Source organism: Phytophthora sojae (genome assembly GCF_000149755.1).
Source record: "Phytophthora sojae unplaced genomic scaffold PHYSOscaffold_13, whole genome shotgun sequence".
Lineage (NCBI taxonomy): Eukaryota > Oomycota > Peronosporomycetes > Peronosporales > Peronosporaceae > Phytophthora > Phytophthora sojae.
This window is the reverse complement of record NW_009258127.1, coordinates 692,717-711,436: the sequence shown is the minus strand read 5'-3', so window position 1 is coordinate 711,436 and position 18,720 is coordinate 692,717. Positions and strand designations below refer to the sequence as shown.

General features: G+C 54.8%; 8 protein-coding genes across 8 annotated transcripts; 3 read left to right on the top strand and 5 right to left on the bottom strand.

The window, feature by feature from the left end:
• Window positions 1-4,381: 4,381 nt before the first annotated feature.
• On the bottom strand, window positions 4,382-5,545 carry PHYSODRAFT_258259 (hypothetical protein; the record flags this gene model as incomplete). Its single annotated transcript, XM_009539309.1, has 2 exons — window positions 4,382-5,377; window positions 5,402-5,545. 2 exons carry the CDS (start codon window positions 5,543-5,545, stop codon window positions 4,382-4,384), a joined length of 1,140 nt encoding a protein of 379 aa, XP_009537604.1.
• A 224-nt stretch (window positions 5,546-5,769) lies between these two features.
• On the bottom strand, window positions 5,770-7,162 carry PHYSODRAFT_258274 (hypothetical protein; the record flags this gene model as incomplete). Its single annotated transcript, XM_009539308.1, has 4 exons — window positions 5,770-5,790; window positions 5,968-5,981; window positions 6,126-6,168; window positions 6,314-7,162. 4 exons carry the CDS (start codon window positions 7,160-7,162, stop codon window positions 5,770-5,772), a joined length of 927 nt encoding a protein of 308 aa, XP_009537603.1.
• Window positions 7,163-8,394: 1,232 nt separating this feature from the next.
• PHYSODRAFT_530188 (hypothetical protein) lies at window positions 8,395-9,240 on the top strand (the record flags this gene model as incomplete). Its single annotated transcript, XM_009539307.1, has 1 exon — window positions 8,395-9,240. One exon carries the CDS (start codon window positions 8,395-8,397, stop codon window positions 9,238-9,240), a length of 846 nt encoding a protein of 281 aa, XP_009537602.1.
• A 228-nt stretch (window positions 9,241-9,468) lies between these two features.
• PHYSODRAFT_380537 (hypothetical protein) lies at window positions 9,469-11,857 on the bottom strand (the record flags this gene model as incomplete). The annotated part of the gene is made up of 2 exons (XM_009539306.1): window positions 9,469-10,226; window positions 11,668-11,857. Coding segments are annotated over 2 exons (948 nt in total), but the record flags the coding sequence as incomplete, so codon positions are not given.
• A 389-nt stretch (window positions 11,858-12,246) lies between these two features.
• On the bottom strand, window positions 12,247-13,810 carry PHYSODRAFT_550665 (hypothetical protein; the record flags this gene model as incomplete). The annotated part of the gene is made up of 1 exon (XM_009539305.1): window positions 12,247-13,810. The coding sequence occupies one exon, from the start codon at window positions 13,808-13,810 to the stop codon at window positions 12,335-12,337; it is 1,476 nt and encodes a 491-aa protein (XP_009537600.1). The 3' UTR covers window positions 12,247-12,334.
• A 1,357-nt stretch (window positions 13,811-15,167) lies between these two features.
• PHYSODRAFT_374459 (hypothetical protein) lies at window positions 15,168-15,443 on the top strand (the record flags this gene model as incomplete). The annotated part of the gene is made up of 1 exon (XM_009539304.1): window positions 15,168-15,443. A coding segment is annotated over one exon (276 nt), but the record flags the coding sequence as incomplete, so codon positions are not given.
• A 198-nt stretch (window positions 15,444-15,641) lies between these two features.
• Window positions 15,642-16,325, bottom strand: PHYSODRAFT_341013 (hypothetical protein; the record flags this gene model as incomplete). The annotated part of the gene is made up of 1 exon (XM_009539303.1): window positions 15,642-16,325. The coding sequence occupies one exon, from the start codon at window positions 16,323-16,325 to the stop codon at window positions 15,642-15,644; it is 684 nt and encodes a 227-aa protein (XP_009537598.1).
• A 1,180-nt stretch (window positions 16,326-17,505) lies between these two features.
• On the top strand, window positions 17,506-18,651 carry PHYSODRAFT_565745 (hypothetical protein; the record flags this gene model as incomplete). Its single annotated transcript, XM_009539302.1, has 1 exon — window positions 17,506-18,651. One exon carries the CDS (start codon window positions 17,506-17,508, stop codon window positions 18,517-18,519), a length of 1,014 nt encoding a protein of 337 aa, XP_009537597.1. The 3' UTR covers window positions 18,520-18,651.
• Between the last annotated feature and the right edge of the window lie 69 nt (window positions 18,652-18,720).

Here is an 18,720-nt window from a genome sequence, read left to right as displayed (position 1 = left end):
AAGATTGTTGTGGCCACGCCACTAGCTGTAGTCTTGTACAGGTAAACAACTTGAGCGCATGCGTTGACCTAGCCACGCAAACAACAAACATCACCACCGGTACCCGACTGAGAACACCGTCACCCGTCACCGTACCCGACCGCCCGACTGGAAACTTATTTTCCCCGACTGATACCGCTGTACCCGACTGACGATAGCCATAGCGAGCCCCGCCCTCGAACTGATCCCAAACGCTGAAGTCTTACGCATTCTGCTTGCGCTCTTTCGCTTGTTCTCCTGGTAAAGCTGTTTAAAAGCGGAGCAGGAAGTGCCTTCTGTCTCCGCCGGTTAAAGCTGGCCGCTGCGCGTACAGACACGAGTATGAATACACCAAGTAATGCGTAGATCTCCCCCGAACAGTCACTTGCCTGACAGGACTGACAGGTGGCCTGATGCTCGTGCATCTCTTCAAACGCGCGCAGGGAGGAAGGGGGGGGCTCTGACGCCTTTTGTGTTGCGTCGACCGCAGTCTTGCAGCCAGTCAGGGAGCGCTCCACGTCATCGTCGCCACGAGGTGTCGCTGCAGCACCACTAGGCGCTACCGGTAGTCGTCGACATCATGCGCATGCTTGTACGGCCAACAGGGCGACCGCGCGGCGGGGGGATTCATGCGTGTGGCGGCTCGCCGCAGTTTTACGAATGAATGGTTGAAAGTCGAAAGTATACCGCGTATACGAAGTTCGGATGGAGGTCAGAAGCGTGGTTAGGTTATTGGTGCGGACAATTCAAAAGATGACTCCAGTAGACGGGTGCAGCAACCACTCTCCTGGCGAATACGGGGGCAAAAAGAATAATAAAGCCCCTGTTGCGTGGATGAGCTCTTGAAGTTCCTTCTACATGTGGATCTTGGCATTGTCCATGATCACAATTGAGCGCGGCAAAGGCCATGGGTGGAGGAATAGGATGATTTTTTCCTTAAACACGTTATGGAAATCAACACGCGTGAACGTACCCTCCACATTGCCCCACCCAAAGAAGCCCTGCACGTCCATTGCGGCCAAAATGGACACTCGTTTTCCCCTACTGAACGGTAGGGTCACTTGGGCAGGGGTATGCCGGGTTGACCAGCCATACCGACGAAGAAGAGATCTAGCGAGCATTAAGATAGGCATCGATTTGGTTAGGTCAGTAATTCCCAGTAATAAAACTTCAAGTATGAAATATACCTTACATCCTTGGACGTTTCGTCAATGAAGACGAGCTGGTCGGGGCCACTATAGAAGGGCAGAAGCCGAGCGACATACTCACGGCGCTCACTAGGCACACATTCTCGTGCCCGCTTTGTGAGCACCTTCCTGGTTAGGTTGAGGTCGAAGCGAAGTGCTCGGCAGATAGTTGAGTCCGACAGGCTGATCGTGTCTCGGAAGTTAGCTCGCAGCTCGAGGCGCAGCTCCTCGAAGTAGAAGCAAGGGTGGTTTTGTACATACGATCGTACAAATGCACACACCTCACTTGGCCATCTTGACGTCTTGGCCCTTGGTTCATTCTTCAGTACGTTTCCTGTCGTACGAAAGCGACGGTACCAGCGGCCTAAACTACGCACCGATAGACCTAGAACACTAGCTACTGTCGCTGTGTCTATGGAATATACGTACATGAGCACGATCCCTCTCTAACGCATGTCAATTGAGTAGGTCATCTTTAACTCTTCCGTAGCGACGAAAACCTAAAATGGCCGGGTGAGTGTCGGCCATTCAAGCTTTTCCCGAGCTTGTGACTAGCTCCGTAGGTCTTCACAAGAGTGTAGTATGAAGCTATATAATTGGAGGGAATTTGAGAATTCCGCTACTGTGACTGGGTAAAATTTGATGTTATTTTAAGTACGTGGGTAATTCGTGGTGCCAATCACCGTCAAAACAGACGTAATAACCTAGCCCTCTCTCTAAGCGAGCACTTTCCGAAGTCCGATTTGCCAAAAGAAGTGAAAGGCACAATACATGTATACTATCAGGCAAAGAGGGTATCGACTAGGGCTACGCATAGGCTGGGATAGCAAATTTACGGGGGCAGCCAGAACTTTCACCGCAGCAGTAGTATTACGACGACTATCAAGGCGTGCGAGCGCAACCTCAAACTCGTCGCCTCTCTTGCCTAGCAAGTGAGAGGAAGAACTATCAGCTTCATGGACGACCTTTATGAGAAACCTGGAGCATTGAATATCTTGTATCATAGTTAACGTTGCGTTTTGTTTTCTTTGCATTGTTTGTACCCTGAAAATTATCTGTAGACCACGACTTCTTGCGCCAAGATGCGCGCCGTATACACACACCCCCAGCTGCAATATCGTCGCACGTAGCGGTCGTGGGGCCATTAACGTAGTCGTAAGCTTTGAAATTTAAGGATTTCTAAAAACAATAGTCTGCTCAATGTCAAAGTTTGATATAATTGAGGGCTATACTACAGACATAGAGTTAGTGTCTCCTGCGGTCACACATTCGGTCTTGTAGCTACTGCATTTGTATTTCGTAGTTAAAACTCGTGTTGTCCTCATACCGCTCCAAACTTACTAGACAGTATCTACTTTTCAGATCGCATTACCAGGCAGATGCTGCGGCTGCGAAGCAGGCGCAGGAGACGCCAATGGGTAATGATAAAAAGCCTGCTATAAACTAAAAACAAAACAACTACAGATACGGTCAAAAGACCCCTATCCTAGCCTTTGGGGGGCCCTAGTGCGGTGGCTAGGTACGTAGGCCGGCTGCTTGGTTTAGTGGTAGAATGTGAAATTGCACAATAGCTGTAGTCCCATGGCGCCTATCAGCGAGACCGAGGTAGACACGGCCTGCGACATCAACTACAACAGTCAGCCGAAACCACGTCTCGAATTCAGCGTCGTAGTGAACCTGATAGTGGCGAATTATGGCGAAAAACGCACGACCATGTTAGTGTAGGGAACTTGTGGCTGTACTGAGCAATAGTTCGCGAGATAAAGGAAAAGCAGGGGGATAGGTACGTACGTAGGTGCCGGTTGCTTTAGAATGCGAATGGCTGAAGTCAAGTGACTCGAGATCGGACTCAGTTACCAGCTCCAGTTACCGGGTCACCAGGAGAAAGACAGCCAGTGACAAAGGACCACGATACCGGCCTCAGTTTACTGACTTCAGTTACCGAGGCGCGAATTAACCTATCGGCCACTGCTATCCCAGTATAAATTTTGATTTATAAAAATTGCGCGGAAAGTGGTACCACCGGTAGACTCTGAAATAAATTTCAGAGAACAATGCTAAAAGGCGCGAATCATGCTGAAAGGTGCTCGCCCCTATAGCTGATAATACCCAGAGCTCGGAAAAATACTTAACGGATTTCCCCGAATACAAGAACTGTAGCCTACAGGCTGTAGGAAATAGAAGTCCGGTCAGGAATTGGTTGGAGTGCCTGAAAACAGAAGTCCTGTATCAAATACAAGACCGGACATCTATTTCTTATAAATGTAAGCTTACTCGAACATTTAGTTTTTAAATGTTCGCCCAAACTCTGTTTGCTTTGGAGCTCGAACTCATTCCAACCCTATGTACCTGGAAAAAGCAACGAATAGTACCGATCTCGCTACATGCACTCCATCAGCATTGTTGTCTTGGACGAAGATCTACCTGTAAACTGCTAAAACAAGATGAAACTGAACGACTGTTTATCTTTTTCGTGACGAGCATTGAACGCCTACTTGCGCCTTTGCAGCGTCTTGCACGGCCTAGAACTTACTTGTGCAGCCCAAAGTGTCAAAACCATTTTAAGCTGCTGCTGCTGCAAGTGCAGGGCAAACAGATAGCAGAAGCGGTTAAACCCCCACGGCTAATGCACTCGAGGGACTGCTTCTTTCCCAAAAGTTTATCGATGTGAGCTTGAGCGTACCTCCAGGCACCCTGATTTAGCGGCCCTACCTAAGCCTAGGCAAAACTTCTTGGCATCTCGACTTGGCCAGCGTGTCAGTCGTAGATGAGAACGGCACCAATTCTTTCAGACGAACCAATGCGATGATCTTGGGGTTCTTACAACGAGCGAGACGCTCCTTTGCGAGCTCGTAGAGAATTTAACCAAGAAAAGTAGATCTTCCTTAGTACAGAACCAACCTTGATGCAACGCTTCCATGAAATATAAGTCCTCACCCGAATACAAGTCCCCTCGTCAGAATCGTTCGGTTTGCTGAGAATTAGAAGACCGCCTTATATTCGGTAAAATCGGTTATTTTATTTTACGAGGGGGCCAAACTCGAGTCAATAAATTATTCGGCAATAAACTATTTGATCAACAAGTAAACCAAGAAGCACGCACGTTAACTTTGATGTGGCAGGGCAGACTGCTCCCCTCCGACTCACACGCGGGTAAATACTACTACCACGCATTCTTACGAGCTGCTCACGTACGATAGATCGGTGGGAAACTCCCCACTCCGCATCGAGCCGTCGGTCCCGATACTAGACCGAGCACCACCTTTCTGCACTCCCAATACCTTCGCACGCGCACAGTCCATCGCGTTCATACTCACCACCGAGCCGATGCACTTGGTACAGAACGTCACCTTGCGCTTCTGCAGCTGCAGGTCGTGATTCTCAAAGCTCAGCTTCTGGACGACGTGGCCGAAGCAGAGCTTGCAGGTGCTGTTGCTCCTGGCGAAGTCTCTCTTGCGCCGGCCCGACGCCGAACACGTCACGCATTCGTTGTCTTTGCTGGGCGTTCCAAGCAGTTTGGACTCGGCGTACGCCTTCTCGAGCATGAACGAGAGCTTGCGCATCTGACCGCAGTGCACGTAGTTGACACTCGACATAAACCCGGAGGCGATGCCTGGCACGACGAGCATGCGGATCATGTCGCCGCACGGGTCGAAGATGCCCGTGCCGTACATCTCGATGGTGTTAGGCCCGGCCTGGTGCCACATGCCGATGATCGAGACGTTGCCGCGCACGCGGTTGGGCAGCTCCGGCGTCTGCTCAAAGCTGACCGAGTGCAGCAGGTGGTAGCCGAGCCGATCTCCATTCTGCGCTGTGACGAAACCCGTGCCTTCTAAGCACACATAGTCGCGGTTCTTGACCAGGTTCGTCGACGCTAAGGGGAAGTCGAGCTCCATCCACTTGATCGTTAGCGTGTGGTACCGGTCTTGGATCGTCGGCTGGATGATCGGGTCCAGCACAGCACCCGCACTGAGGTTGTTAGTGTACGAGGCGATGAGGCGCATCGCCTTCAAGTCTTTGCCTACCACTCCATACATGAGGTCGTTCAGGTTGCCCTTCATGGTGCCGACACACAGCACCATTGGCAGACCTGAGCCCGAGAGTGAACCAGTACCGGCCGGGGAAGACTCCGGTCGCTCCGCATACGCGACGAGTCCTTCACGCTCCTTGATCTGCTTCTAGTGCCGAGAGTCGACCCTGCGCTGCGCCAAGACGTACGCGTTGTAGTCGTCGATCTTGGACTGCAGGAGAGAGCTGGCGAGCTCTTGTAATTGGGCCTGGTCGTTTGCCGGGATCTGTAGTCCTGGGAATGGGTTCACCGTGAAGCGGTCTTGGTCCATGCTTGGATTGAGTGAGACGCGGGGGATATAGGTTAAGTTTCAACTAGCTAAACACGAACTGAGGGCATGGCCGACGATCAGACATTGTTCACTTAGGCAGCTGGTTGTCAGCGCTAAGGATAAAATACATCTTCGGTTCTTATACTACTGTCGACTTCGCCAAGTTAGAGGGTTAAGCATAGTTTTATTACTAAGCGATGAGAGGACGGTGTACATCTGGCGCTTTAAGACTCGATACTGATACCCTGCAAGTGCATCTAGCTACAGAGTCTACACTACAGTCTGGTCTTTTGCTTTTAACCACCAGAAGCAAATACTAATTAGGAAGAAGGTATTAGCAAGGAAAACGTAGCAACCACGTCAACTGAGAATGCTAATTAAGCACCCGGTGCAAAGTATCGGGATGCAAGGCACCAACTTACAGGCAGACCAAGTGCTATGCGCATCGAGCAAAGTGTAAACAGTGTCCTTCGGAAGCATTGATGGTAGTATTCAATCCAGCCAAAGAAATATCAAATGCTACACCAAATAAAGCTGGACTAGGCCTCTTGTCTGCCTGCATCCATCGTTATATACTCACTACCAGTGGATTTACGCAATGAAGGACTCTGTTCCCTGTTTGACTTGAGCTCTAGTAGTAGAAATCTGAAGTGAGCATTGAAAAGGAGATCTAGCCTGCAGGACGCCTAACTGGAGCGGCGTCCGTTTCTGCTCTTGGAGTTTCCTAACTGCTTCGCCTCCTAACTGCTCCGTTGCTACTGTCACTACCCGCTGGCGGGTAACAGACTCGTACTTGGTCGGGTTCCAGTCCGGGAAGAACTTGGCCACCGTGTCCGCCACCTCCTGCTCCGTGCCCACGACGCCGCGGCCCTCCTCGAAGATGGTCGTCAGGAACGCCACGAAGTCCGTGTTGAAGTTCTTCTTGTTCTCCTCGTAGTCGACGTGGCGCACCTCGATCTTCTTGCCCAGCTTCTTCTCGGCGAGGTCGCAGATCTGCAGCGGCGACAGGCGCTCGGCCTCGAACGGCAGCCTGGCGCCCTCCAGCGCGCTCTTGGGCGCCGTCGACAGCACGTGCGCCACGAAGCGCCCCACGTCCGTGCGCGAGGTGATGCTGAAGGCTGTCTCGCCCTTACCCACGACGTTCATGTAGCCCTCGTCGTAGTGGTAGCCCAGGAAGTAGGGCAGGAACTCGGCGAACAGGCCCGTGTAGAAGATGGTGAAGGGCAGCTCGTGCTGCGTCAGCAGGTCCTGCACCTCCTTCTTGGTCGCGTTCGGGCCCTCGGTGACCTTGACGCCGTACTCGGCCGGCACGAAGAGCTGGATGCCCGCCGCCTTGGCCGCCGGCACGATGGCCTTCTGCACGTCCATGTTGTAGGGCGACACGGTGCTCACGGCCACCTCGCTGCCGGCCAGCGCCTTCTTGACGGCGTCCGCGTCGTCGTACGAGACCTGCACGAGCGTGGCGCCGCGCGCCTTGAAGGCCTGCAGCTCCGGCTTGCTCTCGTCGCGCGTAAGGACGGTCACGGACACGGCCTCGCCCTTCTTGAGCAGCTCGTCCGCGACGGTGCCGCCGACGCCGCCGGCTCCGATGATGGCGAACTTGGTGTAGGCAGACATGGTAGTGTAAAGTAGAGTGGGGGTGGAGTGGAGTGGGGTGGTTCGACTTGCGTCGTTGGAGGAGTTTTGGAGATTGAGATGGCGTCATGGTCACAGGTTGGCGTGGGAGCGACCTACCAGTAGGGGACTGTGCGGACTTTCGAATGTCACTGAAAGCTCGTCAATAATCTGGTTAGAGCTGCTGACGTACGTCGAGATGACGGACCACCGTAAGTAGAAGCCGAAAATAAACTTGTGACCCCAAAAACAAGAGCACGTGTCTTGAGAAAAAAAAGTCCGGGATCTGAAATTTGCGAATACCATAGATGGGTAATAATCAGCTTCGACATGACACTTCAACACCCGTAGATAGATTAAACAGCAAATCGCTCGCCGCACCTATCAGAGGCGGGAGCGGTTCTTCGTCGATGGCCTCGCGTCGACGCAGCTGTAGACTGCCTCGTAGCGGCTTCGCAAGAATTCAGGGCGAAGTAAATAAGAGTTGTGAAAAGCTTTTGTATCGACAGTGATGAAGAGACTCATCCACGGAGCCAGTACCTTGGGACCACACACCCAAACAGAGTGTTACTGTGGCAACTTCCAACGAGGTGATAAGTGTGTAGTCATCATTCCTTGGGGGGATGGCTCAAGCTCTCAAGCCGCTTAAAGCTCTACGACACAGTCGAAGAGATAAAAGAAGCTGCTTGGGGTGCACGCAGTGCAATGTATGGAGATACGTTGCTGTTCCACGTAGACTACGGAGTGTAAGATAGGACAAAGGTCTGAATCGAACACAACTACCTACTTCTGTACATATTTCCGAAAGCAGCATGAATACCACTTACGCACGCGCGAAAGCTCTGCAAATGTTGTGCAGTAGCTTACGACATTTGCGCTTTTGAAAAACACGCAAAACCCGTTATGAAAAAGATTTCAGTGAATGGATTCTTATTTTCGGTCACACTTTTGGAATGCTTATTTTCGGATACATTATCTATGGTATTCCCATAATCTCGCCTTGAACTCAAGTACGTCAGCAGCCACAGGAGCTCCATATTACTCTACCGTATAACACGAGCATTCAGTAGATCAGGTGGGCATCCAACAGCGCTAACATGGACACAATCAGCTCCGCGTCCCTGACCATAGTGCGACCTTGACGCGAGTGTTGCCATCTCATTATCCAAAATTCCTCCAACGACGCAAGTCGAACCACCCCACTCCACTCCACCCCCACTCTACTTTCCACTACCATGTCTGCCTACACCAAGTTCGCCATCATCGGAGCCGGCGGCGTCGGCGGCACCGTCGCGGACGAGCTGCTCAAGAAGGGCGAGGCCGTGTCCGTGACCGTCCTTACGCGCGACGAGAGCAAGCCGGAGCTGCAGGCCTTCAAGGCGCGCGGCGCCACGCTCGTGCAGGTCTCGTACGACGACGCGGACGCCGTCAAGAAGGCGCTGGCCGGCAGCGAGGTGGCCGTGAGCACCGTGTCGCCCTACAACATGGACGTGCAGAAGGCCATCGTGCCGGCGGCCAAGGCGGCGGGCATCCAGCTCTTCGTGCCGGCCGAGTACGGCGTCAAGGTCACCGAGGGCCCGAACGCGACCAAGAAGGAGGTGCAGGACCTGCTGACGCAGCACGAGCTGCCCTTCACCATCTTCTACACGGGCCTGTTCGCCGAGTTCCTGCCCTACTTCCTGGGCTACCACTACGACGAGGGCTACATGAACGTCGTGGGCAAGGGCGAGACAGCCTTCAGCATCACCTCGCGCACGGACGTGGGGCGCTTCGTGGCGCACGTGCTGTCGACGGCGCCCAAGAGCGCGCTGGAGGGCGCCAGGCTGCCGTTCGAGGCCGAGCGCCTGTCGCCGCTGCAGATCCGCGACCTCGCCGAGAAGAAGCTGGGCAAGAAGATCGAGGTGCGCCACGTCGACTACGAGGAGAACAAGAAGAACTTCAACACGGACTTCGTGGCGTTCCTGACGACCATCTTCGAGGAGGGTCGCGGCGTCGTGGGCACGGAGCAGGAGGTGGCGGACACGGTGGCCAAGTTCTTCCCGGACTGGAACCCGGCCAAGTACGAGTCCTTCATTGCGTAAATCCACTTGTAGTGAGTATATAACGATGGATGCAGGCAGACAAGAGGGCTAGTCTAGCTCTATTTAGTGTAGCATTTGATATTTCATTGGCTGGATTGAATACTACCATCATTGCTTCCGAAGGATACTTCGTATTCACTGTTTACACTTTGCTCGGTGCGCATAGCACTTGGTCTGCCTGAAAGTTGGTGCCTTGCATCCCGATACTTGGCACCTGGTTTCCCCGCCATGCTTGATACAATTACCGCCCCTTTCGGCTCGCTTCGTGCACCCCTCCTGCGAGCAATTTCTAACCCCTCCGTGGGCGATACACAGCCCCCTGAGTTTCGCTTGCTTCTCACACCCTTCATGTTTGCACCGCCTGGCCCCATGTAAATTGCATTTGTCCTTGACGTAGGCCATTCGCGTACAGTTGGGGTGGGAGCACGGGGTAGCGCCATGCTCAGCGCATACATGGGTAAAATCAGCGCGCGCAGTGCAGCCTGGGTATAAACATTGTTTGCCGCGACCGTGCTGACTGCAGAAACCTTTTGACGATTTGGGGTGACGAGTGCATCCTGGATGCGAGCACAACGTGATGCCCCGATGTTCCGCGTACAGACCCGTCCTATGAGTGGCGCGTTGCCCACAACCTGGCGTTGAGCATTGTCTGACTCCACTATGCTCAGAGCATCGATCCGATTTTGGTTGCGCCTGGTTGGTGCATCCAGAGTGTGAGCAACCAGTACGCTGACGATGTTCAGGACATCGATCAGTGTCCCGAAGTCGTTTTCGACATGTTGGGTACGTGCATTGCTGGCGTCCGTCGTGGTCGAAGCACTTGCCGTCTCGCGCCGTGACAGTTTTAAAGCATCCATCGGTCGAGCAGATTATCCTGCCTCCATGCTGCAGACACTTGCCCTTCCACGTTGGCACCTTGCTACAGCCATCTTCGGAGCATCGGGTGCCGCCACCATGACTGCCGCACCTGCCCTTCGACTGGACAGCTGCCGACAGAGCTCGCAACGGGTACCCGAAAACCGGCCGTCCATACCCGTCCGTTTGAGTTTCAGACGGGTACGGGTACCCGATGTAGTTTTGAAGGATATTTATCACTACTGACCTTGATTTCGTCGTACTTTATCAGTAGTGACCTTGATTTCAGAAGACGACTGCTGATTGGTCGAACGCCACTGCTATCTTATCGAGAGTTCTGCGCTCAGAGACCAGTTGCTTTCCTTCGCGCTATCGCCTTCCACGTCTAGCTGCCGCCTCGCTGCCGTCTAGCTGGTTACTGCTGTGTTGCGCAGGTGTAGTGTCTTTGTAGCCTAGTCACTTCATGACAGTGTTCTAATGCTTTTTACATCTCTCTTGTTCTGGATGTGTCTTAGCAATGCGCTGCCATGAAGCGTTTTGGGCTATTGTGGCTGTACACGGTTCGCCACACGCGAAGGAACTCGTGAATACATGCCATGATGACTTGAAGAAGACGAACCTGTGGCTAATACAGGCGCTAGCACAACATGGTAGGCAGCTCTAGCACAACATGGTAGGCAGCTCTAGCACAACATGGTAGGCAGCTCTATCACAACATGGTAGGCAGCTCTAGCACAACATGGTAGGCAGCTCTAGCACAACATGGTAGGCATCATTTGGAATAAACGAATTTGTACAGGGCTTAAGTTGTTTTTTCTCTTATTTTTTATACGCTTCTTGTGTAAACTTGGCTTCACATTTTGGTAGAAGTACAATTTAGTAGAGCACGTTTTGACAATTTATGATTACATAATCGTTACCTGAAGATTATCGCACGCACCTCTCTCTCTCATTGGCCGAAATTCGAATTCAAGGTCACTACTGATAAAGTACGACGAAATCAAGGTCAGTAGTGATAAATATCCAGTTTTGAAGCAGCCTCGGATCGGTTCGGGTATCCGAAGTTCGGGCCGAACCGTGCAAGAATTCCCATCCAGATTATTCAGGTATTGGCCAGAGCCAAAGAGCGAAGCACGTGCAGATCGAAGTGAAGACTATCACAAGTTTATAGTTATGCTACCTTTGTCATCTACTGAACAGCGCTCTGGCCGCTACCTGTGATGTTGGGCTGTTTTGATACATGCACGCAGTGCCGTAGGCTGTTCGACATATGACCGTACCGTTAGATCAACAATAACTCCGCGATCACCTAAAGGAGGAAGGCTAGATCGAGGCAAATCTTAGCTTAGAAGCTTACCGTGAATACCGCGAAATGGCATTTCCGCATCATATCCATGTTGGACATGCCTTCCCGCAACTTCGGGCGGACCGATTTTTCGGGTATCCGAACGGATTCGGATCTACGGACGGGTCCGGGTACCCGAACTTCAGACAAGGCCCACATGGGCGGATTCGGGTACCCGGTGCCATCTGCCGGGCGGTCCGGGTAAGCCGGTGCATACTGTTTGCGACCTCTGCCTGCCGTGCAGCCTGGTACGGAGCACTTCCTCCAACCGCCATGAGCCAGGCACTTGCCGAAAACGCCGGCCAACTTGTTGCAGTCTGGCGGCGAGCATCGCTTGCCCCCGCCGTGTTGAGCGCAGTGCCCTCCTATCAAGCGCCCCTTAACGCATCCATGATACGCGCAGAACTTCTTGCCACCAGGAGTGCGACCAACTTTGCCTTTGCCGGGAGCTTTACTGTCTCGGTCTTCGACAGCACTTGGTACGTCTAATTCGCTCCTTGACCCATGCTGGGCGGTGGCTATCGGCATCACGATTTCCGTCGAAACCAGTCCGTCGAACACAAACACGTCCCCACCCATTCCCTTGCCTTCAGGAGCACTTTTTCCTTTGAGCGGTTGAGGAAAGCAACCGACCCGGGACGCTCAGTGCTAAATCCGGAACTTAGTTGTAGTGAGAAAACTCGTTCGTAAGAAGAAGAAAAAAACGGATAACTCAAACTAAATTTACAGTAGCTGGCGGAATTTCTTTCAGGCTGGGTCAAAAGAACTTTGATGGGAACTTTGGCAATCAAGCGGCAGTGTTGAGTATGGTGCATCGTCAAAGGTTGCATTTTATTTAATTCGCCTCACGTCAAACGGCTGCAGCGATGAATGGGCCAGCGTATCTACTTACTGCTAGGGCGTCGGGGCCGGGCGCGCCGGCGTGGGGGACAGCACGATCTTGTCCTTGATCATGCCCCACGGGGCCATGGTCACGAGCTCCTCGGCGGCCGTCGGGTGGATGGCCACGATGTTGTCGAAGTCGGCCTTGGTGGCGTTCATCTTGACAGCGACACCGAAGCCCTGGATCATCTCGTCGGCGCCCTCGCCCGCCACGTGCACGCCCACGACGGTCTCCTGCTCCCCCACCGTCACGAGCTTCATGGCCGTCTTGCCCTTGCGCTCCGGGTCGGCCATCGAGTGCAGCAGGTTGACGAACTTGCTCGTGTAGCACTTGACGTTCTCCTCGCCGTACTTGGCCACGGCCTCGGGCTCTGTGTAGCCGATCGTGCCGATGGGCGGGTGGCTGAAGATGACGGTCGGGATCTGGTGATAGTTCAGGCACGCGTCCTTCTCGCCGCCGAAGAGGCGGTCGGACAGACGGCGGCCGGCGGCGATGGCCACGGGCGTGAGCTCCCAGCCCGTGATCGTGGCGTCGCCAATAGCGTACACGCCAGGCACGGACGTGTTCTCCTGGGCGTCCACCTCAATGAAGCCACCCTCGGACAGCTTGACGCCGACCTCCTCCAGGCCGAGGTCCTTGGTGCGCGGCTCGCGGCCGACGGCGTACAGGATGGCGTCGAAGTCGGGGAACTTGTGCTCCTCGCCGTTGATCGTGACGACGAACGTGAGCTTGCCGTCCGCCTGCTTCTCCACGCGCGCGGCGCGCATGTTGCGCACGAACTTGACGCCGGCCTTCTCCATCTCCTCGTTCACGAGGTCACGCACGATCGGGTCGAACTTGCGCAGCACCTGGTCGAAGCGGCAGAAGAGCGTCGTGTCGCTCTTGAGCACGTTGAAGATGCCGGCCATCTCCACGGCGATGTAGCCGGCGCCCACGACGGCCACCTTCTTGGGCTGCTGCTCCAGCTTGAAGAAGCCGTCGCTGTCGATCACGTGCTCCATGCCGGGCAGGTCCGGCACGCTGGGCACGCCGCCGGGCGCCACGAGCACGTGCTTGCCCGTGAAGACTTTGCCGGCCACCTCCACCTTGTCCTTGGCCACGAGCTTGGCGATGCCCTGCACGTGGTCCACCTGCGCGTTGCCCAGGTTGCGCTCGTAGATGCCGTTGAGGCGCTTGATGTACGCGTCGCGCTTGGTCTTCATGTTGGCCCAGTCGAAGTCGCCGAACTCGAAGTCCTTGGCGGCCGTGTTGATGCTGTAGTCCTTGTTGCGCGCCAGGTGCTCCACGTGGGCCGCGGCGTTGAACATGACCTTCTTGGGCACGCAGCCGAAGTTGACGCACGTGCCGCCGAGGCCCATCCCCTCGAACTCGCGGCCGCGCTCCACCACCAGCACCTTGGCGCCGTACGTGGCGGCGCGGCGGGCCGAGGCCATGCCGCCGCTGCCGCCGCCGATCACCACGTAGTCGTACACCACGTCCGTGCTCATCCTGTAGAGAGTTGAATGGAAAAGAGGGGGGGGGGTCTTCCTTGCTGAGCTCTTGGGAGCTTTTTGGATTGTGTGACGTCAGGGCTGAAGATCGGAGATCGGGTGGTGTGCGCCACGTAGGTTCCTTCAGCCAATCAACGGCCAGGTTGGAGATGGTGGGACAAGAGCTGATTGTGTGCATGTTTGCTGCAGACGAAGAGTGCACGACAAGCGTTGGCTGAGCCATCTTAGCTCGGAGTTTTGTTTGAACACCCGCGCTCACACGTCGCAGGTGCGGATTGCGTCAGATGGCTACATTTCGCTAGGAAGTTGCCCTTTTCCCCAAGTTCATGAAGCCCGACGCACTTCTTGCGACGGAAAAGCATGACGGAACCAGGCCCAGTGTCGCAATGTATATGCAATAGGAAGCGTTTGCTTACTCCTCGCTATAACATTCCGAGTTGTCGATGCCGTCGTTGCATTTGCGTGCCAGCACCACTTCAAAGTTAGCTTCCCGTTATAATGATGGTGGAGCAAGTTTGAGCCACCGTGACATGCATCTTACTATTTTTTTTTATGCGGAACAGCAACAAATGACGGCTGGCTTGTCAACCAAGATAACGAGTTCGCTACAGGTAACGAGGGAAATGCGTGTTAGAAGAGCATACATGGAGAGCACTGCTGGGGGGGGGGGGGGCATGATTGCAATATGTATGCTGTACCGTTCTGGGTTGAATCGTATACGTACAAGTTCTGCATTCGAAATGACGACCATTATCGTTGCCGTGAAGGCAACGATGACTGGTTTCGACAACCGTGTCGTGACGGTCTGTCTGTGGCATTGTTTGTGAGCACGCTCGAGGCGCAGAATCGAGATATTCGACTAACGTTACCAAGGACATTCAAGGCGGAGACAAATTCGATACTTGCTAGACAGCCCTGAAGTGTTTGGTGAATCTTCATCTGAAGACGCCCAACAACACATTTCTACAGCCATGAATGACGTTGTCCACTTCAACATCCGCATTTACTCCCCGCATAAGAATGCTGCTCAAGAAATCCCGTCAGCTGCTGTAAATAGCAAGAGTTCCGGATTTAGCATCCCGCGTCTTTTGCTTTTCTCATCAGCCCAAGGACAAGGAGTGCTCGTGGAGGCTGATCTTGATCTATTCAAGAAAGTGGGCGGGGATGTATTCGTGTTCGACGGGCTGGCTTCAATGGAGATCGTGATGCCGATAGCCGCTTCTCAGCATGAATCAAGAGGCGAATTAGATGTACGAAGTGTTGCCGAAGACGAGACAGGGAGGCTCATCACAATGAGCAACCCCGACGTCCCATAAAAGGCAAGGCTGGACGCACCCCCTGTGGCAGGAAATTCTGCTCGTATCCTGGTTGCATCAAAGGGCGCTTGAAAGGAGGGTACTGCGCTCAGCACGGCGGGGGCAAGCGATGCTCGCAGCCAGACTGTACCAGGCTTGCCGGTGTTTACGGAAAGTGCATGGCTCATGGCGGACGGCGAAGATGTTCTACACCAGGCTGCACGTCAGCCGTCCAGTCGAAGGGCAGGTGCGGCAGTCATGGTGGCGGCACCCGATGCTCCGAAGATGGCTGTACCAAAGTTCCAACGTGGAAGGGCAAGTGCCTACATCATGGAGGAAGGAGAATCTGCTCGACCGATGGATGCTTTAAAACTGTCACGGCGCGGACGGCAAGTGCTTCGACCACGACGGACGCCAGCAATGCGCGTACCCAACATGCAGGAAACGACTTCAGGACACTGATCGATGTCCTGAACATCGGGAATACACTGGCTATTCACACGCTGTGTGTACTAGTACCAGCCAAGCCCAACCTAATTCTGATCGACGCTCTGACAACCGACAAAGGCGACAATGTTCGACGCTGTGGGCAACGCGCCACTCATAGGACGGGTCTGTACGCGGAACATCGGCAGCTTGGCGCCTTCGAGCGCGCTCTTGGGCGCTGTCGACAGCACGTGCGCCACGAAGCGGCCGGCGTCCTTGCGCGACGTGATGCTGTAGGGCGTCTCGCCCTTGCCCACGACGTTCATGTAGCCGTCGCCGAAGTGGTAGTCCATGAAGATCGGCAGGAACTCGGCGAAGATGCCCGTGTAGAAGATCGTGGCCGGCAGGTTCACCTCGGCGAGCAGGTCCCGCACCACCTTCTTGTAGGCGTTGGGGCCCTCGGTGACCTTGACGCCGTACTCGGCCGGCACGAAGAGCTGGATGCCCGCCGCCTTGGCCGCGCGCACAACAGGCGGCTGTACGTCCAGGTGGTAGGGCGACACGGCGCTCACTGCGACTTCGCTGCCGGTCAGCGCCTTCTTGACGGCGTCCTCGTCCGTGTACGAGACCTTGAAGAGCTTGGCGCCGCGAGCCTTGAGGGCCTGCAGCGCCTCCTGGCTGTCGTCCCGCGTGAGGATGGAGACAGCCGCGCCCTTCTTGAGCAGCTCGTCCGCGACGGTGCCGCCGATGCCGCCGGCTCCAATGATGGCGAACTTGGTGTAGGCAGACATGGAGGCTGTGAGGGTGGGTGGGTGTTGGTTCAAGTGGTGAAGTGGTTGCTTGCGGTGTTCAAAGACTTTTCGAATGTGCGGTGAGCTGAACTGAGGTGCGAGGCGTACGCAGGTCAGCTTGGCAGCTCAACAGCTAGGCAGCTTCGGCGCATGTACCCTGAAACAAGCCGAGCTGGGGGAAGCTCATGTCTAGGCGGCAGGCACCCCGTGCTGAGTGCTCTGCTTTCGATACTGATGACGCCGGATCCATAAACCAGGGTCAAAACTGGCTGAGACCTTGTTTTGTTATATATAAATAGGATGCTACTCCGATTTGGCGTTCCCCAACTCTGTTCATATACCGCGGACTGCCGTCGATTTATAATCAAATCACGTCGAATGCCCAAGTGACACTGGGCATTATGAGGGTAGCTCGTGTATATGAACGGTGCCCCCTGTCAACGTGGACGGCAAACTCGACGCTGCCGTATACATGAAACACCCGATGGATACATGCAATATGTGTCTGCGTCTGAACTATTCACGGGGCTGAAATTTGGCACGAGTGGCTGCTTATACGCTTTCTCTAGCCCGCTGCACGATGCAGTGCACATATTATGTGCCTGGCCGATGCCAAGGTATGGCGCATCCACTCGGTTATTGTGTTCCACGCTCTGTGGCGCCTACGGAATGACATACATTTCAACGGTGTTCGCGTGGTCAGCCCCAGCATTCCTCGCTTGGGCTTCTCATTTCGGCAACACTACCAGCATCTCCATCGCCGATCGGCCGAGTTTCATCTCGTCAGCGACGATATAAAGACAGTTTTGCGCCGTCTGGGTTTCCCCGAACCCATCGACGACGATGATCTCTCTGTAGCTACGCCTGTATGGACCCCTCAGCAGCAGCATTAGGTTTCTTTAGCCAGCTCTACAAGTCTATAGCCTTTTAATAAATTTCATTCTCTTCTCTCTATGCAAATCAAGGCCATCCAGGATATCTTCTAGAGTCCTTCTAAGCCCACGAGCATAGTTGTCTTACTAGAGCTACCTTGCTGAGGGCCAACTACGCCACGAGTACGTGGCAAGGTAGATCTCATTGCTAAGGACGCAAAACCAGCGCTCGACCGAGAGACCGATGGTACCGCTAAAATGGTACCTGTGACCGGGCCGTGCAGATCTCGCCCAAAGGTGAAGTGACCATGGATCCGGTGACGGTCTTCAAGCTCGTGTCCATCGGGTGCATCTGGATCGTGGGCCTCGTGGGCGGCCTGACGCCGGCGCTGCTGGCGTCGCGACACGACAAGTCGCCGACGCTGAGCATCCTCAGCGCGTTCTCGGGCGGCGTTTTCCTGGCCGGCGGCTTCTTCCACCTGCTGCACTCGGCCGTGGAGAACCCGGCGCTGCGCCGCTGGTCCACGGAGGACGAGGGCCGCTACGAGTTCCCGTACGCCGAGATGTTCTGCACCATGGGCTTCCTGGGCCTGCTGCTGCTGGAACAGGCCGCGCAGGCCAAGATGAGCAGCTCGGCCGGCGAGGCCGGCACCTACGTGGCCGCCAAGAGTGAGGAGGACGACGAGGAGCTCCGCGGGGCCACGGAAAGCGACGACACGTACCTGGGGGACCTGGACGTGGACGACGAAGAACAGGCCCTGGCCGCGGGTAGCAACGTGCGCCGCAGCCACGCGGGCCACTCGCACGGCCCGGGCCATGCCGATGAGGCCGACGCCGGGTCGCTGGCCGTGGCCATTGTGCTGTTCATTGCGCTGTCCTTCCACTCGGTGCTGGAGGGACTGGGCATCGGCGCCCAGACGGAGACGGCGTGGGGGGTCTTCATGGCCATCATCATGCACAAGGGGCTGGCGGCCTTCGCGCTGGGCTCGGGCCTCGTGCAGAGCGCCATGCCCGTGACCTACGTCATGCTCTACATGTTCGTCTTCTCCTTCATGAGCATCATCGGCATCGTCGTCGGCTGGATCATTGCGGCCGACTCGTCGGAAGACTCGGCCGCGGCGGGCATTTGTGTGGCCCTGGCGTCCGGCACCTTCATCTACGTGGCCGTCATGGAGGTCATCCCACAGGAGTTCCCGCGCCACAGCCACGGAGGCGGCGACGAGGGCCACGGCCACCAGCAGAAGGACTCGGCCACACTGAAGAAGTCCATTGCACTGGTGGCCGGCTATGCCATCTTCGGCCTGCTCGCGAAGTGGTCGTAAAGTGTGCGGATACTGTTGCATATATGTATTTGCAGGAGAAATCGTCGCACAAACTTGAAGTAAAAAGAAAATCGAGCGACAACGTTGAGTAAGAAAGACAGCAGTGCAAGTGAATACACAATGATTTAACACACGCTCGCTGGCTTGCTATCGCTGCAAGCTTGCTACATCTCTTTCTCTTCTTCTTTCTTCTTCGTCGCT